The sequence below is a fragment of the Calypte anna genome, chromosome 27, assembly GCF_003957555.1.
Source record: "Calypte anna isolate BGI_N300 chromosome 27, bCalAnn1_v1.p, whole genome shotgun sequence".
In the NCBI taxonomy this organism is placed as follows: Eukaryota; Metazoa; Chordata; class Aves; order Apodiformes; family Trochilidae; genus Calypte; species Calypte anna.
The window spans coordinates 1,618,308-1,643,266 of NC_044272.1; the positions used below are offsets into that span (position 1 = coordinate 1,618,308).

Consider the following 24,959-nt stretch of genomic DNA (forward strand, 5'->3'; position numbering starts at 1 on the left):
TATACTGATGGTTTCAGGCCTTTTGGTCTCTGGCCAATACTTTCATGACCAACTGTGAGTTGTTGATGGAAACCAGCATGTTTGTGAGACAGACCACAGTTTTAACTCAGGTTAGTGTAACTAATGGAAGCTTCAAAGTAGGATAACTTTCCAGCCTTTTTTAGAGAAAAAAAAAATGCAGAAGAAAACCTTTCTAAAGATTATAACTTCGTGTTAACTTTCAGCATTCAAGCATTTGTTTGAGATGCTGTCAGGACCTGGAGCCTTACCGGATCTCAGTGTTTTTATGGCTTCAGACACTTCCTTTATCGTAGCTCCTCTCTCCAAAGTTCTATTCCCTTCCAGGCAGAGCTTCATGTTTTCACCACCTCCTGGAACCACAGCCATGAAATCAGACATGGAGAAGACCTTGTGGTCACTCCCCATCTTTTGCAACTTCAGGATTTTGCAGCTAATACCCCTTATATTTCAAATGCCTTGAGTGTCCCAACTATTTCACCCTGCTTAAACTATTTTTTCCCCCTTAGTGTCAGTTACATTTCTAACATTTGGTTTCATTCCAACACTACTGACTTCTCTCAGTCCCCTTGGACTGGGCATTGTTTTTCCTTTCTTCCCTTCCTTTGCTCTTTCTACACATCTTCTGATACAACTCTTCCTGACAAACTCTTCCTTTGAGTCACCTGTGAAAGTGCCACCACGTTGGTCTGTTGCTGTGTAAGAACAAATGTCAGAGTGGACTTAAATACAGGAGGGAGTTGTCATATCCTTCCCTGCTATTCAGAGAGAAAAGTGAATGTGGGGGATGTGTTTTTACCTTGGCCTTCACCAGAGTTGCCAGACTGGGACTGGGAAGATGAAGAGCGGGAGAGGCAGGATTTGCCCCCTCCTCCACCACTGCCACCTCCTCCACCTGACATTTTACCACAGGTTCCACCTCCTGTTCTTCCTTCGCTACCTCCTCCTCCACCTCCAGAAGAGGAAGTTCTTCCATGGGATCCTCCACCACTTCCTCCACCTGAGGACCAACTACTTCCTCCTCCACTGCTTCCTCTTCCAGAAGACCAGCTCGTTCCTCCATGACCTCCTCCTCCTGAAGATCCACCACCAGCTCCTCCCTGTGAGATGCTGTAAGGAGGAAAGGTCCTTTATGTGGGTGACTGATGGCAGCATCACCAGTTCTTAAACAGTAATCCTGTTGGCTGCATCGAGGCAACTTTCTGACTCTGAGCTCCTGGAATGGCTGAGGAAGTACTTTCATGTGAAACATGTTCTAGATAAGTGGTTTTAAGCTATCCTGAATTAAAATTTACTGGTCTACACAGAAAAAGAAAGATAATGAACAGCTTTGGAGGCCTTTCAAAGTGTATACCTTGAGAATTTATGAAAGACAGTTATTTTCTTTCTTGCCTTTCATTTTCCTATGTAACTGTATTTCCTGATTGTAGTTAGGAGAAGGAATAGCAAATGATAGTTCTAAATACTTTTGCAAATATTTTTGTCCAGTTCATAATAACTCAAGAACATCAGAGCTTTTTATCCTGCCAGCTATGATTCAGATTCTGTACGAATCCTTCTGGTTGTACTAAATATGGTGATGATTAATTAGCTGCCCTGGTTCCTAACATAAATATTGCCACATTGATCTTGCCTGTTTGCAAAGAGGGGGTGTTAATTACTTTGAAAGCACATACTTAATATGCTGCCCTTCTTCAAGCAGTGCCCGGTACTGAGCAATCTCCTGCTCCAGACGGGTCTTGATGCCCAGGAGCATTTTGTACTCCTGGTTCTGACCCTCCATCTCACAGCGGATGCTCGCCAGCTCCTCCTCCAGGGGGTTGATCATGGCCTGGATCTGCTGCAGCTGCAAACTGTAGCGGCGTTCAGTGTCCTCCAGGTTGGATTGCAAAGACTGTATCTGGGAATGAGAGAAGAAATGCAGTGTTTATGGGAAATGGGGCAGGATTAGATCATTCTCATGCCCCAAATGAGAAAAATGGTACGTGGTGTCAGATGCACCCAGCATCTTCATTAAAGGCCGTGCTGGCTACAGCTGGTCTGCACCCCCCTGTTCTTTGCAGATCAGAGGATCAGAGCAATCCCTACCATGCTGATCTGGGACTGCAGCTCGATTTCCAGGGACTGAAAGTCACGTCTCAGCGCAGAGACCTGTTGGTTGCTTGATTCTACTTCCTGGCCACTTGAGTGGACTTGTTGGCTCACTTCCTCCATCTGAAAAATTAATATAGAGAACTTTAATATTGAGCTCTACTGTTAGCATGGTGATTTATCATGGAGCATCTGGAAACACAAGTTGAAGCAGTACTGCTTGGCCTACAGGTGATGTTTAACCTTGTTTATATGGCCAGTGCAGTTCAAGACCACTTTTGATTTTGTGATCAACAAGACTCTGCCATTATATCCTAAAAATGTTGTTGTTCAGAGTGTCATTTATCTACAGCTCTTAACAGAAGTTGGTATTGTTTTGCTTTTTTAACGTGGACATCCATTTACCTTGCCTTCATACCACCTTTCAACCTCTTCACGGTTCCTCTTGATAACATTTTCATATTCTTGTCTCAGAGCATTGAGTTTTTTCAGCAGATCCTCTCCTGGAGCAGCATTCACCTCCACATTCACATCACCACCAGACTGTGCTTGCAGCAATTTCATTTCCTGCAGAGAAAAGCCAAAGACAAATGAGCAAAAATAATGAAATTGCTTTGCAAAAGAGTTCTGAAGTCAGTTAACTTTCTAGGAGAGCAGGAGGACTGTTCAGTCAGAGGATGTTACCTGCCAACCCTGCCCACATTGCCAAGACTGTAAGATTTCTTGTTTTCCACTGCTGTTTGCATTGCAAGGAGCTGGCTCTTACCTCCTCGTGGTTCTTCTTGAGATCAATCATCTCCACCTTTAGAGACTCAAACTGCATTTCCAGGTCAGTCCTGGTCAGAGTCAGATTATCCAACAAGGGTCTCAAGGTGTTGATGTCAGCCTCCACGTTCTGCCGGAGTCCATACTCTGTCTCATACCTGTGGCAGGGGCAGGAGGGTCAGCCCTGCTCTGGGGCTCTCAGACCTTCTGCTGACTGCTGATGAAAGTTCATGTACTGCAGTATCTCAGTGTCTGTACTTCATTGCTCATAGCATCTCTCAGCCAACAGAATTATGAAATTAGCAGCCAGTACTTAAGTATAATTCATGCTTTCATTCATTAAGGATCATTAATTCATTAATTCATTAAGGAGCACAAATAATGAGGAATTTCAAAGCCTTGCAGAGTGTTTCAGTTCTGCTGCCATGGAACCAGGAGGAACCCTTGTCTTTGTGGATTGATATTTGTTTATGGAATGAATTTATGAAACTAACTTGAGGAAAGCAGGAGAAAGAAAGTCAGTGAATGGAAAAGAGGAATATATATTTACTTTATCCTGAAGTCTTCTGCAGTCATCCTTGTGTTATCCACGTCCAAAAGTATCTTGTTGGTTTCCACAGCTGCAGTCACAAGCTAGAAGAGAAAATGATGTGCTGAGCAAAATTTCCCTTGTGAATCTCTCAGGTTTGCAGAAGAGACAGAAATATGAATGTGATCTTCTTGTTCTGATTCCCAGGTGTCCCAGGGGAACAGCACTCCCGACATACAGAGGCCTGGAACAGTCTTCTACAGTACAAACCAGATGCACCCTGGTGAAAATAGCTTTAGAATGGCAAGAACTGTTCAGAGACTACAAGAGTCCTATCAAGAGCCTTGGCCTCACCACCATAGCTCCATCTCCCTCACAGATCTGTCAATGCTGACAAAGAACATCCTACCTGACTTTGAAGATCTTCAATTTTTTCATAATAGTGGCTGTAGTCCTTTGCACCAGTAGGGCCTTGCTTCTGGTACCATTCCCTGATTAACTGCTCAAGCCGAGCGTTCTCCAGTTCCAGGTTTCTGACAGTGTGCAGGTACGCAGCCAGGCGCTCGTTGAGGCCCTGCATGGTCAGCTTTTCATCGCTGGAGAGAATCCCCAGGTTCCCTCCAGGAAAGCCTCCACTGCCAAAGCTGCCACCACTGAAACCAACACCACCTCCACCAAAGCTTATTCCATAACCAAACCCGCTCCCACCTGGTCCAAAGCCTCCTCCCATGCTGCCACAGCCCATTTCCCCTCCATAGTAGCCACTGCTCATCCCTCCTCCGTAACTGCTGCGCCTCATCCTGCTATAGCCACCGCTGATGCCTCCCCCGCTGTAGCTGCTCCTGGAGCTTCCTCCACCACAACTGCTGCCAGAAAACCTGCCACCACCACTTGTCCTGGAAGTGATCCTTCTTGAGGAGGCAGAGGAATGGCTACTGCCCCCTCCACCGGCACCGCTGCCGGCGCTGCCACTGCTCCCTCGCAGGCAGCTCTTGGGGGTCTGCTTGGAGCCACAGCTCATGGTGGCAGCAGCGAAAGATTCGGGTTCAAACTCAAAGCTGGTCTTACAGTTGTGCTGGAATCATAGCTCCAACTTCCACCCTCCTGGTCCGCATTTATACCGGAGCAGTGGGTGTCACCAGCTGAGGGAGCACCCCTTCCCATCTGCATTTGCAAGCTGGAGTTTTTTCTACCAGGGATAATTTGCCAAAGTGAGATGTTTGGTGGTGTCAGGAAGCTTAACCCATACTCAGACTATTGGTGACCGTTTGTTTATTAACACAAAGCATGTAATTTCTTATGGGTGGCTCTAAATTAGGCAGATCTTTTCCGTGATCTAGTTCACTGCCTTACAGTCATCTGAATTAAATTCATCCCACTCACCTCATCTTGTTCACATGTCTTTCAGCACAACAAGAAAACACCACAATACGGGACAGTAACGAGTGTTACTATCTCTTGTTTACAAAACCATTCCTTATGCTCTTTCCCCATCCAGATATTTGCCAAAGGATCCCAGCTGATTTTTTTATACTTAAGTGACATTGTAATAGGCTCTGATTTGTAGCTCTCTTATGCTGTAGGTGCCTTATTTGTGGCCTTTGTTGATTTATGCCTTTTGAAAACAGGCTGTATTTTGAAGGGACACTGAGCTCCCCTCTGATGTCTGTGTAATTTCTCATAAAGACCTAGAGAACATTGGCAGATACCATACATGTCAGCAATTTGTTCCAAACATACATCTACAAGTTTGTTTTGTAGATAAAAATTTATTAATGAAAAACAGCTCTGTGTAAGACTGCAAGGAAAAGAAGTGTGCCAGGGAACAGCTCCTCCTGTGCTGGCACCAAGCACAGTTACAGGATGGTCAAGAGACCTGAGGAAGCATCCTGGCTCTGGGATAGTCTCTTAGACATGTCTGGGAGTATGAGAAGTAGTGTTCTCACTGCAGAAGGGATTTCCAAATTTCAGTCAGGATGTTTTCCTTCAGCAATGCAAATACAAACGTATTTACTTAGAGGAGGAGGACAAGTCCCTGGCTGGCTGGGGGATAGAGTCAGTAGGCTGCACATCAATTAGAATTTTCCCTTTAGTTTTGTTTTGCATTCATGGACACAGCATGGCCAAAAGTAGGAAATATCTTGCATCTTGCTCTTTTGCATCTTTTTCAAATACTTAGCAGTGCATTGTTCAGCTGAGCATCCCCTTTCTGCTCTCCTACAGCACCCTGAGTCTCAAACATCTGCAATGTCTTCCCTGCCTGTCCTGCCAGCACCACTCTGTTTGCTGCTGCTCTTTGCAGGCTGAGTTGTGTGGTGTCCAAGTGCTGCACTGCTTTGGTCTCCTCTTGCTCAGCCTTGGTGATGTTGGTTGTTGCTAATTGAGAGGTTTGTTTGTTATGGCTTATAGCAAGTGTTTGTGGAAACGTCTTTTTATAAACACCCCTCCCATCACACCCTCACCCACACAACAGGACACACCTGAAGTTTCATCCTCTGCCAACCTTGGTATCTGAAAGGTGTGAGGAAGCCTCCTCAGGCTGGGAGAAATTTACACAGTTCACTACAAAATTTATGGGGTCTAAGTCATAGTTCTTCCTTGTTCCAGTGAGAAATCCTTTTCCCTTCGGGTGTATAAAATTCCACACTAACAGCTACGTTGGTTTATGAAACTTTTGGGTTACGTTCCATTTAGCTGTTGGTTCCCTGTTGCTGATGCCCACGTTGCAAGGACACGGGTAGGTTTTGGGCATCTGTGTTGGGCATCCTGAGCCCTGGCTGCTCATGGGTGTCCAGGCAGAGTCTCAGGTGTGTTGGTTTTCAGTATTAAAGAGCTCCTTTGGATTCTCTCCTTCTTGAGATACCTCTGAAAGGCTTCTCCAGAAGCTGCAATTGTCTTTGCCTCTCACACTGGTATAAAAAGAGAAGTGTGACTTGAACTGCAAGGTGAGACTTGTTTTAGGCTGGATTTTTTTTTTTTTCCTTTTCACTGGGCATAGCCAGGGGCAAGAGCCCACAGTCACAGGGTACCCCCATTGATGGGAGTGCAGTGGCAGTCAGGAAAACCTGCCTTATGTGTTGACTGACAGTATTCAGGTCACAGCCAAAATAGGAGAGGGTAGAGAGGAGGAAGATGCCCTGAGGGAGAATGACACCATAATTGTTTGCAATGAAGCCTGTTGATTTTCCTGTCATGAAACTGTCAACAGCTGCTGCCCAGAAGGGGATGGTGGACTATTAGAGCCCGAGGGCTCACCCAGTGTGGGCATGAACTCCCCCAGTGCCCTTAAATGGCAGAATTGTCGTGTGCATCATGGTGTGTTGGCTGAAGGCAGAGGCTGGGAAGGAATGGAGTCTTCTTCCTTTGGGGTGTGCGTGGCAGCAGTGAGGGGTGAGGCTGAAATGGGCTCCGCAGCATGCTGGGGTGATGGCGTGGGGATGGGTGTGTGGGCTGAGCTCCTACCAGCTCCCATGGCACCACCTTTTCTGAGCACTCACAGCCTCCTTTGGACTGACGTGTTCGGGAGAGGCTGCTAAGCACAGCTTTGGGGTACGCCTGGGTTGTTACCCCTTCTTTTCTGTGTTTCAGTGGTGGTGAATCCTCTTCATCTTTTCTAGCTCTGGTTTGCTCTTGTCAGGAAAATTCAATTTACCCATGTTCCTACACAGAAAAGCTGTGGAAGGTCTGTATGAGGATATGACTCACTCTGGTAATTATAAATTATAAACTAACTTCATTATACAATCATCAGGCAATTCTATTAACACCAGATAATCCCATGGAACATTTTTTCTCCACAGTAGAAAAGAAACCCAGGCCCTGAAGTACGACCCCGTGAGAGCATCTTGAAATACTTTTAGCACTACTTAGTTAAACAGCATGTAGGATGTATTGTTCATTCTGTTTCTTTCCTTCTGTGTATATTTATGGCTACATCTAATAAAGCACAGCAGTGTGTTTTTAGAACTCAGTGAAATTCAGTGAGAACCATCTCCATATGGTCATTCCCTGCGTGCCAAAACATCCTTAGGCTTTGTTTAAGTGAAGCTTTTAAAGCATCGGTTTTTAAGTGAGAGAATAAGTCCCCACCCCTCCTGATCTCTTCTCTAAGACAGGGTGTAAGTCTTGACACCTGCCCACACCCCAAGGTGTGTGATCACGGGCAATCTCCCTGGGATGGATCCTTCTTGTGTCTGATGGTCCTAACACCCACAGGCACACGCCTGCCAGTTCAAACTGGGCAGCAGAACTGGGAGATGATCTGCTGCCCTCCATGTCAGGGGTTTCAGGTATCCCACCCAGCAGGTATCCCACTCAGCAGGTATCCTGCAGACAGCTCTCCTCTAGGAAAAAAAAAAAGAATTCTTGCATTCATTGTGCTTGGTCTGTTACTCATTCGCTATTGCAAGGGCTGGTTCTGATGACACATTAGAGGACACCTTCAAAGATCCACCACCCAGTGGAACGATGGGGATTATGATAGGAACTGTAATTAGGTGAGTCAGGGCTGTAAGAGACCTTCAGAGCACAAAGCCTTTGGTGGGGAACTTCTTCAATTTGGGTCTAAACAGCCCCTTGCCCAGTTGGCTCCTTGGCAAGACCTTCATCAGCAAAGGGTCTAAACTACATCTGTGACACTGTAACGCAATCACAGGCCCTGCGGAGGGCCTGGGGGTCTCTGTGCTCCTGCCTAATGGCAAAACATTCCAGTGCCAGTCACGACCCATGAGCAGGGATCAGCAAATCGGGAGTTTCAGGCTGAGGTCGGTGCTGTGCAGGGAGACCCAGGGGAGGGCAGTGCTCACACACCAGGATCGGGTCAGGCACTGCTCTGCTCACTGCTATGTGAGCACTGAGCAGAGGGAAGGGGGCTGGAGGGGTGGCCGAGCTGCCTGCCGAACCCCCAGCACCTCCCTCCCGCGCTGCTCCTGCTGGTTGCCCAGAATCTCTGTTGGGAGGAGGTGAGGGGAACGTTCCCAGATGGCCCCTCCCCTGAGCACCCTCCGGCATCTCGGTGAGAGCCGAGTGCCCTCTAGAGAGCACTCCAGAGCTCGCTCTGCTCCTGCATCCCCAGGGATCCCGTGCGGGAATCCCCCGAGCCCGGCCAGGGCAGAGCCTGCACCCCCTGCGCTGCGGGAGCTGCAGATTCTTGCGGCTGGCCCGAGCCGGAGCTGACAGTTCTGTGGGTGCTGTAGCCCTGCATTTTTGTGTAGTATTAGTTAAATTACATATTATTCTAGTTTTGTTGCACAGTCTAACAGCACGGACAGTGCGGCTGTACCAGCCCCTCCGGCCCCTCGGGCAGACGCAGCTCCTGTGTGCGGTGTGGGACTGAGCCCAAGGCTCTCCCGCATCCTCCCGCTGTGCCACCTCCCGCATCCCTTCCCTCTGGAGCTGAATAGGGCGAGCAGATGACACCTGATGGCGACAAGTGGAAGCCGCTGAGGTGGCTGCTCGGCCGCCCCTCGCCTCAGTGCCTTGTTCTTGGCACAAGCAGCATCTGCATGTCATGGCAATTCATTATTCCAGCTCTTCGGAAGTTTTTATGTGAAAACAGCTACAATGCTCATGCAAAACTGCTGCTTGAGTCTCGGTGGAGCCGGCCGGACTGCCAGGTTTGCCCTCTGCAGGCAAACACGTTCAATTTCTCTGTACTCGGATAAACCAAAACAAAGCAAACCAGTGTAAATATTTTCCCAGTGGTTCAGGTGGGTGTCTCGTTGTGTGGACACAGGAGGGAAATGCCCGCGTGGCGGCAGTTAGAAAGTGAAACCTCAGATGCCAAATTCACGGGAGTTCAGTTTCGATGTGGAAACCCCCTCTCAGCTCAGAGAGGATCCTGCAGGACTGGTGCTGGCAGTGCTGGGCTGGGGACGAGCTGGGGGGCACAGGGCTTGTACCGGGGGGCAGCCCCTCTGCTGCCTGGGGCCCCTCAGCCGGGGCCGCCGGTTCTGCCCCACCGCGGGATCCACCAGGGGCCGCCCCGGGACCGTTCTGATGCGGAGCCGGAACCTCGTCCCCGCCTCGCTGCCCCGAAACCCCGTCGCCCCTCACCCCCTGCCCGGTCCCCAGCTGCCCTGAGCACAGGCAGCGCTGCTGTTCCTCCAGGTGTGCGCTGGAGTGGGATTTGCGTAAATGTGCTGGATTTAAGATTCAGGTATTTTTAAATTTCTCAGCAAAAGATTCCAAAATATTTTCCATGTGTTTAGGTGTGAGGAATGTTTGTGCCATGTTATACAGGCTGTAGAAAGGGCTGACAGGTCATCTGTTTTTTCCACTCCGTGTGTGTCTGCCCAGCTACCCATGTCCAACCACCCCCTTGCTGTCACGAGAGCAGATTCAGGGTAAAAACTGAATGCTGTCATTGCAGAATCTGCCTCCCAGCTCTGCTTACAGTCATCCAAGAGAAGAGGTTCTTGTGTTGCACAGTCCCTGTGCCCTGGCAGATGTCTGGTACTGAAGAGATGGGATTAGCTCCTCAGGGTCTCGCTTGGACATGGTTACATTACAGAAGTCCAGAAGACAAGTAAGGTCAGAAGACACCTCTCTCGCCCAAGATGATTGCCATGCAGGTCTGATGAGAGGTTTCTGACTGACACTGGACTGCCCAGCAGCCAATGCATCTCACAGTTTAATGCCTGGCACATCTGAAGAGCACTGGGAGATGTGCACCAGGGATGGCTGCTGAGCCACGGATATCTATGGGAATGGTGTATGGATGTACACCATCCTCAGCTTGCTTTTTCATGACTGGTCTTTCTGTTCTCCTTTAATTACAGCCTCCATCTCCACTTGCTTCCTCCTCTGTTGTTCTGCAATAAGTTTAAGCACAGTGCTCTGTGGGAAGCAGGCAGGCGTCTGCCTGAGCTGACTGTTGGGGTAGATCCTGGAGGATCTCATGCAGGAACGGGCAGCGTGTGCTACAGGTTTGGACAGGCAGGAGATGGACAAGATCTGCAAGGTCAGCGGGGCCATTCTCTGGCTCCCAGTGGCAAAGCAGCTTTGTTCCCAGTGGGGTGTGATCCTGAGCAGTGGAGATAACCCGTGTGCAGGGTCAGCTTTTTAAAGGAACTCAGTTTCTAGACACAAGTTTCTTGATTGCATCAGGCAGAAGCAAGGTTTTATTAGAGAAGTTTTTTCACCAGCAGGTACATTACTGATCCTGACTAACTCGAGTAACTTCTAGAGATTACAGCATTACTGAACAGAAGCAGCAGAACAGAGAAGGTGGCCCAAATGGGCCCCTTTAGATACATGGCAAAGCATCGCTGAGTTACTTCTACTTTCTCTGCATAAAGGTGTGCAGAACAGTGTTCTTGTTTTGTCTGTGGGTTGCTCTGTATGTCATCTTCTAGTCCATTCCTCCTTAATCACAAATTCTCCTGCAGGTCACTGGAGAAAAAATACATAGCAACATTATTTGATTGAACAGAGATAAAATCATTAAATAACAAAAATTTGGTCTATGTAGTTCCCTTACTGGTCAACAAAAAGAGTTGCCAGGCAATCCAGAAACCCCCAGAAATTCTCTTTGTGGAAACACAGCTCTTACCCTGTATGTCTCCAGTCTTGCAGGGTGGGACTTGGGGCTGGCAATGGGAAGCTGTAGTAGTAGTGTAAGTGTGGCTTGTCCTAATGACTCCTCCTCCTACATTCCCTCCGATTCCTCCTCCATGACTAGTGGGATAAATTTGGTGAAAGAAAAAGGGAATTTAGGATTTTACATGACACTAAGAAGGCCATAAAGTCTCAAACTGTGACTTTTACAGAGGCTTAGGTTCTTAGTTTGACTGTTCATCACAGGAAAGTTGCATTCCCAACCTGCAATGCAGATCCTAGGCATTTTCATTTATTCTCTAGTGGATTTAGAGATCTACATACATAAGGTCCTGCTGTCCTCCTTCCAACAAGCACCGGTATGTCTGAATCTCCTGCTCCAGACGGCACTTAACGTCCAATAAAGTCTTGTATTCTTGGTTCTGGCACTCTATTTCTGCTCTTATTTCTGCCAATTGCTGCTCCACACACGTGATCTGGGTCTGTAGCTCACCGAGGAGGTTGTTGTATTGACACTCAGTCTCAGCCAGAGAGGATTCCAAATTATTTCTCTGAAAAAACGAGACAACAAGTCTGTTATTTCCAATGCAAAACCAAAAGAGCTGTTCCCCACCATCCCACTGCTTGGTAGGTTCATGCTCAGCACCCACCTGGCTGAGCTGAGCCTGGAGGTCGATCTCCAGGGCTTGCAATTGGCGTCTCAGTTCAGTGACCTGGTTGTTGCACGTCTCTACCTCCTGACCGCTTGTAATAACCTCCCGATTCACCTCCTCAATCTGAAAACCACAAATCCAGAAGAAAGAAGGTCAGAGAATACTCTGGGTTGTAAATTGGGCTTGCTTTTACAGAAACAGTGAGTAGCTAGGAAAAAACCAGTGAGCCAGGCAAGTGCTCTGTGCGCTGGGCGCTAGCCACCGGCTTCAGCTGTTTGTTCTTCTTACAAATCACATTAACCTTGTGGCTACTAAGTCTCTTTAATCCAAATGTGGGATTTCTCAGTTTCAACAACACACCACAAGGCCTTGCAGCAAATGTGGCTGTTCCAGGTGGGACACAGCAAACTGGTCAGACAGGGTTGTGTCTGCTTGAAGCACAGGGTATAATGAGTGCTGATCTCGGGCTTCACTATAAAGCAAGAACTGCTTATTATCTATGTATCTGTTTTCTGGAACTCTCCTGTGCCCTGTAACTTAGACAGCAGTTTGTTTTGCAGCAGGTGTGTGTCACTTACCTTGCACTCGTACCAATCCTCAACTTCCTTGCGGTTGCGCGCTATCAGTGTTTCATACTGGCATCTCAAATCCTCCAAGATTTGCCTGAGATCTGGTCCAGGGCAGGCATTGACCTCCACACTCACATCCCCAGTTGATTGTTTTCTCAGACAATTCATTTCCTGGAAATATAACCCAGATCAGATATGTTCTGGTTTGGGAATGACGGGCAGGAGCGTGGTGCTGAGAACAGCTCTCCCTGAGGGAACCCTCCCAGCTCAGGCTGTAAAAAGCACTGGAAGATGGTGCAAGTGTTTTTCCCAAGAAATCAGTTGGGTAATTTCTCATCCACTGCAGTCTGCAGCAGTTTCATCCCCCTCTGGCACTCCCGGTGGAGAGCAGCAGCTGGATCTCCCACGCTCACCCACCAGCTGAGCCCCACAAGAGTTGGGTGGGAGAGCTGCGGTGTGAAAGTGCTTTGAGTTTTGCTTTTCAATTTAGAGCAAATTCATGTAGGTAAAACTTTATGTCAGAGCCTTGGTACTCCTTGGTACCTACCTCCTCGTGGTTCTTCTTCAGGCAGCAGAGCTCCTCCCGCAGTGACTCCAGCTGTGCCTCCAGGTCAGACCTGCAGAGTGTCAGCTGGTCCAGGACTTGGCGCAGGCCGTTGATGTCAGCCTCCACGCTCTGGCGCAGGGCCAGCTCCGTCTCGTACCTGATTTGTGCAAGAAAGCAGAACTTGAGAGCAGGAACCTCTCACACGCTCAGTTGGAGCAGAGTTCTCCTTCCCCACCTCCCTGCTCTGACTTGGGTTCTGGTGCCTGAGCCGAATGTGCTGGGTGTTAGATCCCTGCACTGCACTCCATGTCTGTTACCTGAAAGCTTTTCTTCCACACTGATTTTTTTCCTGCTGGTGGGCACTCTATACTTGGTGCCACTCATCCAGCTGTGTTTCAGTTTTGCTGATCTGTGCTGATCTACACTGGTCTGTGGTAGAAAGGCACCAACTATACCACTGAGGACCACTCCCTGCAAGGTTGGTCCCCAGCCCTCACCAACAAACATTGTTGCCAAAAGTTTTACCTGAAAATATTAATTAAAGGAGGGCTGGTGACCAAAACCAAATGTGTTTCATCACTCCACGCTGTCCTAATGTGGTGGTGTAGTGAGACTCCTCTGAAGTCTCTAATTAGTGCACTGAAACTCCACAAGTACCATGTAGGGGAGAAGGGAGGAGGCAGGGGGGTCAGCGGGGCAGAGGGACACTCACTTCACACGGAAGTCATCGGCAGCCATCCTGCTGTTATCAATGTCCAGAATGATCTTGTTGTTGTCAATGGTTGCACAGACGATCTGGAAGAGAGCAGATCATGAGAGATGTCTCACTTCTCTCTGCTGTCACACTCTACAGGTGTATCTAGATTGCAGCTAGGTAGTGGCTCTTCACAATTTCCTTTTTTTTTCTGTCACCTTCTGACTTAAGTAACCATACACCTCGAGCAGAACAGTTGCAGGAGGCAGCTTTGCCTCCTTAACTCATAGGAAAGAAAAGAGCAGATGTACAGGTTGGGAGTTGAAGTGTTGTGAGATGGGACTTCTCAAGTTCAAGGTCTGAGGGCAAGGTCTGCAGATACTGCACAAAGAAGTGAACCTAAAGAACACTCTTTGAGACATTAAGTCTCAGCTGACATTCAGGCTGGCATGATCTGAGCTTCAAGCTTAAGGACCTTGAGGGAAGATAGTGGGAAGGTATCTTTAAGCCTTAAGATACCTTTAAGCCATAACTTTCACTGTGGGTATATTAGTCTCAGGCTCTTTGTGCCACTGCAGCTATCGATTTAAAATGCTCAACTTTTCTCACCTAGGATTTATAATGCTTCATGTGATGCAGCATTTGATAGTGGTACAGTCAAAACTCAAGGTAGCAAAGCATCCTTTTCCTTTTGGAGAGGATTATTCCACCTGTGCCTCCTTGCAGCATCTTTAATCTGCACCCACAGTCAACAGTGTCACAGGGGAACTTGCCAAAATTTATGAAGATATTTAACAGCACTAGAGCTACCTCTAACAGTTTCAGTAGGTTCTAAATACAAATTCTGAAATAATCTTTAAATAGAGAAGGAACAAAAGGGGGTTTACCTGATTTTGAAGATCTTCAATCTCCTTGTAATAGCAGCTGTAGTCCCGGGGCTCACAGGAGAGGCCCTGTGTAGCATACCACTCTCTGATCCTGCATTCCAGCTCAGCATTTTCCTTCTCCAAGCACTTCACCTTGTCCAGGTAGGAGGCCAGGCGGTCATTGAGATTTTGCATGGTGACCTTCTCATCGCAGGATGAAAGCAAACAGTCGCCACCAAGACCACCAACAACCACACCACCTCCAAGGCCAAAACCAAGGCCGTTGCCATAGCAGTTGCCACCTCCATAGCTCCCACCAGCCAAGCTACCAACACTCAACCCCCCTCCATAATTCACTCCACCGCAGTAACTCCTTCCAGAAAAACCTCTGGCACTGCCTATCCCATAGGAAGAAATCCGTGCTCCGCCACCACCACCAATGATGCAGCTGCCACCACTGCTCCTGCCTTTGCTAGACACAGTAATGGTCTCCTTAATGTTGCAACTCATGGCGACAGCAGCTGGAAATGCAAGCAGAAGCCTAAAGCAAGATGCACAGCTTGATATTAAATCAGACTGCGAGTTGTCCGTGGCCACGAGACTCTATTTATACCTTCTACAGTGGGTGTCACCACTGTTTCTTCTTCCCATAAGGCTGGCTACTCCAGCCATTGGTGCCAAGAATAATTTCTCAAAGGGAAGTTTCCTTTCAAGAATCCTGGTAGACAAGGAAGATACTTTACATGTCTCTTGCTAATTTCGAAAATACATTAGCAATAATGTTTTATGAATCATCAGCTTTTTGTTTATGATGCAAACTTTACAACATTAAGCCAGGAAAAATACTGTTCTAAATTACATACCAGGAAGAAATCATTAAAGGCTATTGCATCAAAGAGCTCTTTATCTCTCATTAATTTATTTTCATTTTATTTTGAGTTGAATAAGCAGTTTTCCTGCAAGGTGCTGACGTTGGAATATGCAAGATGAAAAAGAAAGAATAAATATGAAGTTTGACTCTCGTATGATGTATGAGGAATGATGTAAGAACTTTCTGTAAAGACCTTTATGTCTCTCCGTTGGCAAAACAACAGCTCCAGAACACTGCTACAAGACAAGGGAGACCATGGAGTGGTCTCTTCATGGACATAGATGAAACATTCTCCATCTATCATTGTGGCTCTGCAGTAATTCACACAGGATTTGGTTTTTTATGTGGAGGGGGTAAAGTAAAAGTACTTTAAATATTTCCATTAAATATTTCACCTGTTCGGTGAAAGCTATTTCTGCAGTTTTGATTATGGATTGCTGGGGAAGGGTGGGTGTTTGGAAATAGTGAATGGGGGTGGAACAGTTTCTCTGCCCCATTCTAATAAAAGGCTTGGGGCTGCTGTCCTAGGGAACAGAAAGACAGGACTGCTGATGCAGCTGGCAGACCACACCTTGCCCAACAGAGTTCTGCCTGGCTTTTGGGAGATAAATTAAGTACAGGCTAGAAGTTGGTCTCTAACATTAATGCCTCCAAATCTTACCTAGGCAGAGAAATTGAGAAGTAAGAACCTTTTCACTCTTGTCACATCAAAGTAAAGGCTAAGCTCATTTTTCTGAGTTGTTTTGCTAATGCTCAAGAGCAATGGCCTTCTCTCTAGGGACAACCTGCTTCTAGTGACCAGTGAACAAAAGAGGGGTGTTCCACAGCTTTCTGAAACTAACAGTTCACTGTAAGAACTCTTCCAAGCCTCCTTCACCAGAGAACGAGTTCAACTCTTGCTTGAATCCTCATGCCAGCCAGGATCATGGACTGGGGCATCTGCTATCAGGTATGGTAAATAATCCCACCTACTGAAGGACTGGAGTATTCCCGTGTTCATGGATTTGCCCATCTTTTTTTCTCTCTTATTCCTCTTGTTTCTGTGGAAGAGATGCCTCCCCTTATCTCTGGATCCTCGGATGTTACTTATCCAACTCCATGAAAGCTGGCACCATGCCTGTGGTATCTCCAGCAGGCTGGAGACAGAGGTGTGGGGAGCCCTGCCTGAAGTGGCTTATGCAAAGGCAAAGAGCTCCCCTCTGGCAGAGTCTGCAGGTGAACCAAGGTCTCCTGGAGCAGACTGTGGTGCCTAACTGTCAGCCTGCCCTTCCATCCCATCTGGGCTCCTCTCACAGTCCCTAAACACGAAGCTCAGAATAGGTAAAAACTCCAGTGTGTACAGGAAGGAATACCTGGATTTCATTGCTAGGACTGGAGAACATAATTGGATTGGGGTGTGGTGGCAAGAATGGACTGAAACTGATGTAATGCTGCATCACTGGGAGCTTCACCTGTCCTGCTGATGGTTCTACAGTTTCCCAACAGTTGTCTGCAGCAAGCATCTTTTCTGAGTGCACACACATTCCTGCCTCTGCTCCACAGTTATCATTTTAGCACATCACACTGATGCTGGCAGAAGATGGAACGCCTTACTCCTTGTGGGAGTAGAGGATGTCTACATGGCTGTTGTGATAATTATTGCAGAAGGCAGAGATGATGGCTCCTGCTCTTCGGAGATATGTTGGTCCCCTCTGGGCTTGTTGCTTTAGCCCCTAGACCAACCTCTTTCTGTTGCAGGCCTCTCTCCAGCTGGCCCCTTTGCCCAGGGTCCTTGCCTGGCACAAACTTTGCTCTCTTTCTTCCTATTTGTCCTTTTCGTCTTTCGGAAATGGGTGCACTAAGTAAGCTAAGACAAAGTTAAGTAAATGTTCTGAAGACCTTAAAAATAAATCAGCCTCTCCCTGCTATTTTTCTTCTGTTATATGAACTCATAAACTTCCTGTCTCATTATCACAAAGAAATATGGAAATCTTATGGAAATATAGTTTCCAGCCCAAGGTTTGCAGCTCCATAATTTGCAGTTCTTTAATATATGGTTTGTTTCCAGGGTGTTTTCTGCTGGGGAGCTGTTTATCACAAGCCACCTTCTCAAGCTTTCCAGACGCATCCCAACTTGCAGGTCCACAAACAACATCACAGCGTCCTAAGAGCTGAGTCTGTACTCCCTGGGGGCTTTCCAGAGGCATATTCAGAAAGTCTGGACCATTAGAGTCCTTCTGGTCATGTTATTAAGGTCTCTTTCACCTCTCAGGAATTTAGGACAGCTGCTTTATGAAAGTGCATGCTTTGCACCTGCTGGACCCAGTGGGGAGGGTGGGATAGAGAACAGGAGAATCAGGAGGAGCAGCTAGATGTCAGCAGCAGTTCACATGAGAAGGAAACTAGCCCAGACCTGGTGGGAGTCAGCTGGGGCTCCCAGGAGAAAATGGCAAACTTTCTGTATTGTGGTAGCCTGGAATTTCCAGAAGACTGAAAACTGGGAGAGCATCAGGACAGTCTTTATATTTTCAGAAATGAAGGTATGAGCACTCACGGACTGGAAAGGACGGAGGCCAGAAAAGGCAGCAGGGGGGAGTTATCTTCCTGTCTGTCTTTGCACTGAACAAGGCAAGAAAAGACAATGGGAAAGGGAGAGGGAAAGATTTGCCTTCTGACTTCTCAGCCAGAGCTCTGAGAATGACTGGGACATACTCAGAATAGTCCAAACAATACAAATTTCTCATTATAACCATGATAAGTATCTCTTGATGTCTCGTGAAGCACTGGCCTTACAGTCTGACTCTAGAAAAGTGTGCCACACTGTGCTGTATAGATGGACCTGAGATGGTTTTGTCTTTAAATTCTTTTTTCTCCTCCCCTAAGGATGGCTGCTCCACAACCTTCAGCTTTTGATGGCAAAGGTAGAACCAGTAGTTTTACTTTGCCAATTCACTTCTTTCTGTACCAGCCCCATCACAGTGTTCCAGTCACAGCTGCCAGAGCCAGGGCTGCACTTCCAGCTGGGATCCTGCAGGGTGGAGCAGACCTGTGAACCCCATCACTGCTTGGTTTTCTGGACCAACAGATAATTTAGTCCTCGAAATACCTTCCAGCTCATAATGGTTTTTCACTGAACATCCTCCAAACCCAAGCTCCCACAGCTGCACCCACCAGAAGTGCTGCAGGGTCCTGAGTCCCCAAACTGCTGCCCTGGCTTCTCTGGGCAGGGGAGCTTGGGGACACATGCCTGGACATGCTGACTGAGCCACAGCCAAACAGCTTCTGTTTGAGGCCCAAAGGATAGGGTGATCTTTACCTTGCCTGTGAGGTTCAAGACCTTACTGCTCTGTGAATCCAAAGGCCCTTGATGGCTTTTTTTCTCTGTTGTATTCTCTGTGGAGCTGCACTTTTTCAGCTCCCATCCTCTCCTCTCCAGTTCTCCAAATAAGGTATGTTCAGTGTAAGGGTGATCTTTCTACGTTTTTTCTGGTTGATATTCAGGTTGAAACTCTTTGAAACAGAAGCATGACCAGTAAATGACTCAACCATTATGTTAAAATAGATAAGAAAGAAAACTTTTGCCTCCAGGCCTTTTCCCAGTGGGAAGATTCCTACAAAATTAAAAGGGTAACTCAGAATACATAGCATGTCAGCAGAAACTGGATCAGTTGTGGAGACCTGGAGTTCCTCTTCAACCTGATCCCTATCCCTAGGCTGGATGGTGAAGTGTGAGCAGGCACAGCCCAGATGTGTCAGCACTAGAATGAGACCAAGGTCTCCAAATGTTCCATCACTGACTTTCAAAATCTTCCTAAAACTGTTTGTTAGCACAGTGCTCTGTGGGAAGCAGGCAGGCGTCTGCCTGAGCTGACTGTTGGGGTAGATCCTGGAGGATCTCATGCAGGAACGGGCAGCGTGTGCTACAGGTTTGGACAGGCAGGAGATGGACAAGATCTGCAAGGTCAGCGGGGCCATTCTCTGGCTCCCAGTGGCAAAGCAGCTTTGTTCCCAGTGGGGTGTGATCCTGAGCAGTGGAGATAACCCGTGTGCAGGGTCAGCTTTTTAAAGGAACTCAGTTTCTAGACACAAGTTTCTTGATTGCATCAGGCAGAAGCAAGGTTTTATTAGAGAAGTTTTTTCACCAGCAGGAACATTACTGGTCATACTACTGGCTGACTCCAGCAGTAGTCATGGTGGTTGGGCACACACAGCAATACAGACTGGAAAAAGCAAATAGCAAAATAAAGCAGAATGTGGCCCAACGCTCTGACACATTGCTTAGCATTGTTGAATAATACAAAAAAGCAAACTCCTTGCCCTTTTCAGGGGCATACAGTAAATATTTTCTCTCTTTATGCATGGCTCTGCTTCAGGGTTCTCTTGTTGCGTATTCTCATTTCTCTGCTTAATCACAAATCCTTCTGCAAGGCACTGGAGAGATCAAAGGAAACATTACTTGGTTTGTAGCAAAATTAGATTCTTTCCCACACTGTTATTTTATGCACGTTTGTTTCACAAGCCAGTTCAATTACAATTTCAGACAAATACTGTCCCTTCCTGGAAAGATCTGGTTGTTGCCTGCCATTGGGATTTGTAACTAACTTGAGAGTGGTTTGTCCTTTTACATAAAAATTCCAAATGGGGGAATCTGCAGACACTGCACCAGCAGCAATGTGGGGGAGGAACAGTACCAGGGTCCTTGACAGAACAATACTCCTGCTCACTCTCATTCTTCTGGACCAACTGTTACCGTATTTCTTTCTTTTTCTTTTTCAGTTTGGCTGGAAGTTTTCCCATGAAATAGTAGTGATAGTTTTCTGCCAGTATTCCCATGCTTCCTGCTTTTTTGTCTTATTTCTGGGCACTCTGCTTTCTCCTGCTCTTTCCTTTGTCCCAGATTTCACATCAGTCCTTTCTCCAGGTTCTATTTGGTTTCCCTGCCTGCTGACTCTCTCCTTGCTCTCTCTGTCCCTCTCCCTCCTCCTCCCATTTTGCTGTTCTCACACTTCCCAGCTCCCTGGCAGCACTTGCAGCCCCTCTGCTGTGACCTCCCTTTGTGTATTTCCCAGTAACCTCACAAGAAAACTTTCCATAGCACCTGTAACTTTTGTGGGAAAGATCTTTGTTGCTGCCTGTCCTTGGTGCAGTAGGATAGAGAAGACTGTGGAACTCTTGCAGTGTTGCAGTTCTCACCTTGTATCTCCGCAGCTGCACAGGCTGGCATCTGGGCAGATGATGTGTAAGTGTGGCTTGTCCTAATGATACCTCCTCCTCCCATTCCACTTGTTCTTGCAACTCCTCCTCCTAGACCTGAAGACTGACCAATTCCTCCTTGCTGACTAAGGCAACAAGAAAATAACAATTTAATAAACAAAATGACAGATAAATCAGAACTACAGTTTGTTCCTTGTCACTGCTGCTCTCAGCCTTTTTTCCTCTTTGGCACAAAACAGGCAGAACATTGCAGTGACCTTTCCTGTTGTCACAAGGGCTGGCTCAGGGCAGGAGAGCAGCTGAGCACCACCGGTTACCAAGCAGCCAGAACAGGTTGGTGCATGTGAAGGAGCTGGTGTAGTGCCTCCACCTAGAGCCCACTTTGCTTTTATATCCAAATATCCAGGGCACGGGGATTTTATTGTATGGTTCAGTGCATCTCAAGCCTACTTACATCAGGTCCTGCTGCCCACCCTCCAGCAGGCAGCGGTATGTATGGATCTCCTGCTCCAGACGGCACTTGACATCCAGCAGGATCTTGTACTCCTGGTTCTGGCACTCCATTTCTGCACGCAGGTCAGCCAGTTGCTGCTCCACACAGGTGATCTGGCTCTGGAGCTCAGCAAGGTGGTTGTTGTAGCGACACTCTGTCTCAGCCAGGGAGGACTCCAGGTTGTCCCTCTGAGGAATGACATGTGGCACAATATCAACTCAGGGGTAAAAAACGCTTCGTTTAAACTACAAACATCAAAGCTGAGCTGTGGCTCAGCTCTGTGCTAGCTCAGCACCCACCTGGCTGAGCTGAGCCTGGAGGTCGATCTCCAGGGCTTGCAATTGGCGTCTCAGTTCAGTGACTTGATTGTTGCACGTTTCTACCTCCTGACCACTTGTAATAACCTCCCGATTCACCTCCTCAATCTGAAAACCACAAATCCAGAGTAAGGGTGTTCAGTAATATTTGGTGTTTAATGTAAGGCAGGCTATGTATTCAGGGAAGGGCAGAGGAGCTAACAAAAAGCATGAAATAAGGAAGGTTTAGGTGAACACTCTAATCCTAATGAAATGTAAACCCTTCTCATCATTCCCACTTGTACTTCTCTCCAGTTCTTCTCACTACTTGCTGCTTTATAAAGAGTTCCTGCCTCAAGTGTCACTAACATACAGCAATTGCCAACACACCATGAAGAGGACAGTGTGGCAGTATCCCTGGTGTCAGTTGTGTGATGTTGTGCAGCTTTAAAGTGTAATGAATCACTGGGGAGTCATTGCCTGGGTGTTAGCTGGGGAAGGTCAGAGCTGTGTGAATTTACTCACCTTGCACTCATACCAATCCTCAACTTCTTTGCGATTGCGTTCGATCAGCGTTTCATACTGGCATCTCATCTCCTCCAGAATCTTTCTGAGGTCTGGGCCTGGGCAGGCATTGACCTCCACGCTCACATCTCCAGTCGATTGTTTCCTCAGACAACTCATTTCCTAGAAACACCCCCCAGACGATGGCATTTTTCAAAAAGAGGGAAAACAGTGAAGGAGCTCAGCTCCTGGTTCACACATATCATCCCCATCAACCTCTCGCCCCTTGCAGGCAGCACCCCAGGCGTGGGGACCACAGAGAGGGAGGTTGATGCATCCTGCATGAACTAACTCCTTTAACCCGAGATGGGCAGGGCCCTACCTCCTCGTGGTTCTTCTTCAGGCAGCAGAGCTCCTCCCGCAGTGACTCCAGCTGTGCCTCCAGGTCAGACCTGCAGAGTGTCAGCTGGTCCAGGACTTGGCGCAAGCCGTTGATGTCAGCCTCCACGCTCTGGCGCAGGGCCAGCTCCGTCTCATACCTGTGTGTGGGACAGGAAACAAGAACGTGTAGGCAGTGTCTGACACCACCCTTTGCTCTTCTTTTTCAGTTGTCCTTCCATCTTTCTGACTGTTTCCCTAGCTAGCCTAGCAGGATGCTAAGGGAAGCAGCCCAGGCTTGCTCTGTCAGGGCTTCTCCCTGGCAGAGGTGTTACTCATCCCCTTCCTGCACTCCCAGAGGAAAACAAAAAACTTCCCCTTTGAAAGACACAACGTGCTGGAATGACAGCTCAGGTGAACCTGTTCATCTCCTGTCTGCAGATCCGTTCTGCTTTCTGGAGAACTCTGATCTCTACTCAAAAACATCTTGTCCCAAACTTTCCGTCCTAAACTGCCACTCATTAAGGCAGGTCCCGAAGCAATGGATCAAAGAGCTTTTCTGCACAGCCTCCAGCCTCTCCTGGCCAGAGCATCTCAGGAGACCTGCCCAAGAGCTCATTGTCACCAGCTCTCCGAGCAGGAGTGTGGTGGCAGAGGGGGGGGACAGCCGAGGGGTACTCACTTCACTCGGAAGTCATCAGCTGTCATCCTGCTGTTATCGATGTTCAGAATGATCTTGTTGTTGTCTATGGTTGCACAGACAATCTGGAAAAGGAATATTCACTCCTGAAGTCACTTCCCTATATTTTTTATACTGGGTCACAGACACAGAAGAGTTGAGGGGTGCAGCAGTCCCAGGGGTGGGAGTTCAGTGCAGTAGAGTGAAGGCATCAAAATGATAAAATCCAGGGTTCAGCTCCAGACAGGGAGGTGCACGCAGTGCTGTCCAGCATATGCCATAATCCAACAAACCTTTTAAATCTTAATCTTTCACAGATAAGAGATTTAAAAGCTTTGTTTCAAGACTTAATTACAAGTCTGTCTCGTTCTGTCTGTTTCCTGGATTCTTTTCACTTTCTTCTTCTCTGAATAAAGGAGCATTGACATCCTAGAATTTTTGCCAAACACACTTTGCAAGTGTTTTTAATTTTAAATTGCATACATAAGATGTGTTATGGCAATGCTCTCTTTCTTCTTGTTTTTAATTAGATGGCTGATATTTCTGTATGAAAGAGTAAACTTGTAGAAAAATAACATTTAACTGGAATTCTGCATGACTGGTGGCTGAATAATTCACATTCATGCAAATTATTGCAATCCATTATTTCACTTTTAGTTGCTTTCTTGGCATATATCTGTTTAAACACCTGGCACAAGCCTAGTTCAGAAAGACTACTGAGCCAAGCCAGATGTATTCCATGGAGATAACATTTTCCCTTTCAAATATATCTGATGAACAGAAGCAGTGGAAACAATCCAAACACCCAAGGTTTTCACCTTGGAGCTCTGAGGCTTTCTACAGGCAGTTGTCTCAATGCTATTTACAAGAAGCTGCTTACAACAAGGAAATGTTACTTGTGGTAACTGCTCCAAGTTGTGAACCAACAGCACGGGAGAAGTTTACAAAGGAAAAAGCATCTGAGAAATGATGTTACCTGATTCTGAAGATCTTCTATTTCTTTATAATAGCAGCTGTAGTCCCGTGGCTCACAAAAAGGGCCCTGCTTGGCATACCACTCCCTGATTCTGCACTCCAGGTCAGCATTTTCTTGTTCCAGGCACCTCACCTTGTCCAGGTAAGAAGCCAGGCGGTCATTAAGGTTCTGCATGGTGACCTTTTCGTCACCAGAAAGAAGAATTCCATCACCAGCAAAACCACCTCCAACTACCCCTCCACCAAGACCAATACCAAGGCCACCTCCAATGCCACCGCCAAAGCGAGCGCTGCCACCGCTGAATCCAATGCCTGAGCATCCTCCGAGGACAGCAGCTCCTAAGCCACCTCCATAGTTTCCACCAACCAAACTGCCAGTGCTCAGTCCTCCTCCATAATTCACACCACCACAGTAGCTTCTACCAGAAAACCCTCGGCTACCACCTATCCCACAAGTCGTGTATCTTCCAGAAGAGACCGAGGAGATCCGTGCTCCTCCACCACCACCACCACCACCAATAACACAGCTGCCACCACTGGTCCTTCCCCTGAAAGAGCCAGTTGTCTGCTTAATACTACAACTCATTTTGAGGACAGCTGCAGATCCAACCCAAAGCCCAAAGCAAGATGCACAGCTTGATATTGAATCAGACTGCAGGGTGGTTGTTGCCGCAGATCTCTATTTATACCTTCCAAAGGGGGTGCCACCTATGGGGTGTTTCTTCTTCCCACGGGGCTGGCTAGTCTTGCTGTTTATGCCAAGAATAAATAGCCCATAGGCAGTTTCCCTCTAGAAATCCCAGTTCACAAGGAAGATACTTTACATGTCAGCAGCTTATTCCAAAAAGTAAAATAAAGATTTGTGAGTCATCAGCTTTTTGTATGATGCAAACTTTACAACAAGTCAAGAAAAAAAGTTGCCCTAGATTATGTACAAAGAAGAAACATTGGTATTTATAACATCAAAGTGACTTTTATCTTTTATTCATTTGTATTTATTTTATTCTTAGTCCAATAAACATTTTTGTATCACATGCTCAGGTAGAGTATGTGGAACAAAAATGGTAGTAATGTAAATTCTCACTTCTGAAAAATGTGAATAATAGTGAGTGTAGTAGTGAAAAGCCAGGGATGGTGCTGGAGATGTCTGTCACCTAGCACAGACAGGCAGTAGCTCTGATACATGCCTTGCTGTGAGATTTCTTAAATCACTGAGGTGATTCCCTCCTGGGGTCAGTTCCCCATCTGGGGTTTGTGCTTCTCTGGTCCTGCAAGCACAAG

At 47.2% G+C, this 24,959-nt stretch overlaps 3 protein-coding genes across 3 annotated transcripts; all 3 read right to left on the minus strand.

Annotated features, from left to right (window-relative positions):
• Positions 1-213: 213 nt before the first annotated feature.
• LOC103539286 (keratin, type I cytoskeletal 10) lies at positions 214-4,424 on the minus strand. Its single transcript, XM_030465724.1, has 8 exons — positions 3,813-4,424; positions 3,425-3,507; positions 2,876-3,032; positions 2,515-2,676; positions 2,107-2,232; positions 1,695-1,918; positions 818-1,128; positions 214-371 (listed from the first exon to the last, which is right to left on the minus strand). The coding sequence occupies exons 1-8, from the start codon at positions 4,422-4,424 to the stop codon at positions 214-216; spliced, it is 1,833 nt and encodes a 610-aa protein (XP_030321584.1).
• Positions 4,425-10,769: 6,345 nt separating this feature from the next.
• LOC103539187 (keratin, type I cytoskeletal 13) lies at positions 10,770-14,799 on the minus strand. The gene is made up of 8 exons (XM_008505669.2): positions 14,311-14,799; positions 13,442-13,524; positions 12,730-12,886; positions 12,192-12,353; positions 11,611-11,736; positions 11,285-11,511; positions 10,956-11,080; positions 10,770-10,795 (listed from the first exon to the last, which is right to left on the minus strand). Exons 1-8 carry the CDS (start codon positions 14,797-14,799, stop codon positions 10,770-10,772), a joined length of 1,395 nt encoding a protein of 464 aa, XP_008503891.1.
• Positions 14,800-19,544: 4,745 nt separating this feature from the next.
• On the minus strand, positions 19,545-24,264 carry LOC103539188 (keratin, type I cytoskeletal 13). The gene is made up of 8 exons (XM_008505670.2): positions 23,680-24,264; positions 22,707-22,789; positions 22,029-22,185; positions 21,668-21,829; positions 21,146-21,271; positions 20,808-21,034; positions 20,333-20,478; positions 19,545-19,570 (listed from the first exon to the last, which is right to left on the minus strand). Exons 1-8 carry the CDS (start codon positions 24,262-24,264, stop codon positions 19,545-19,547), a joined length of 1,512 nt encoding a protein of 503 aa, XP_008503892.2.
• Positions 24,265-24,959: the final 695 nt, after the last annotated feature.

Coding starts and splice junctions, on each gene's coding strand:
- LOC103539286 (XM_030465724.1), bottom strand. CDS start 4,424: ATGAGCTGTGGCTCCAAGCAGACCCCCAAGAGCTGCCTGCGAGGGAGC. Junction 2,677..2,875: donor TCAAGAAGAACCACGAGGAG/GTAAGAGCCAGC, acceptor TTTTCTCTGCAG/GAAATGAAATTGCTGCAAGC. Junction 1,919..2,106: donor TGCAGTCCCAGATCAGCATG/GTAGGGATTGCT, acceptor TCTCATTCCCAG/ATACAGTCTTTGCAATCCAA.
- LOC103539187 (XM_008505669.2), bottom strand. CDS start 14,799: ATGAGTTGCAACATTAAGGAGACCATTACTGTGTCTAGCAAAGGCAGG. Junction 12,354..12,729: donor TGAAGAAGAACCACGAGGAG/GTAGGTACCAAG, acceptor TTATATTTCCAG/GAAATGAATTGTCTGAGAAA. Junction 11,737..12,191: donor AGGATTGGTACGAGTGCAAG/GTAAGTGACACA, acceptor TGTGGTTTTCAG/ATTGAGGAGGTGAATCGGGA.
- LOC103539188 (XM_008505670.2), bottom strand. CDS start 24,264: ATGAGTTGTAGTATTAAGCAGACAACTGGCTCTTTCAGGGGAAGGACC. Junction 21,830..22,028: donor TGAAGAAGAACCACGAGGAG/GTAGGGCCCTGC, acceptor GGGTGTTTCTAG/GAAATGAGTTGTCTGAGGAA. Junction 21,035..21,145: donor TCCAGGCTCAGCTCAGCCAG/GTGGGTGCTGAG, acceptor GTCATTCCTCAG/AGGGACAACCTGGAGTCCTC.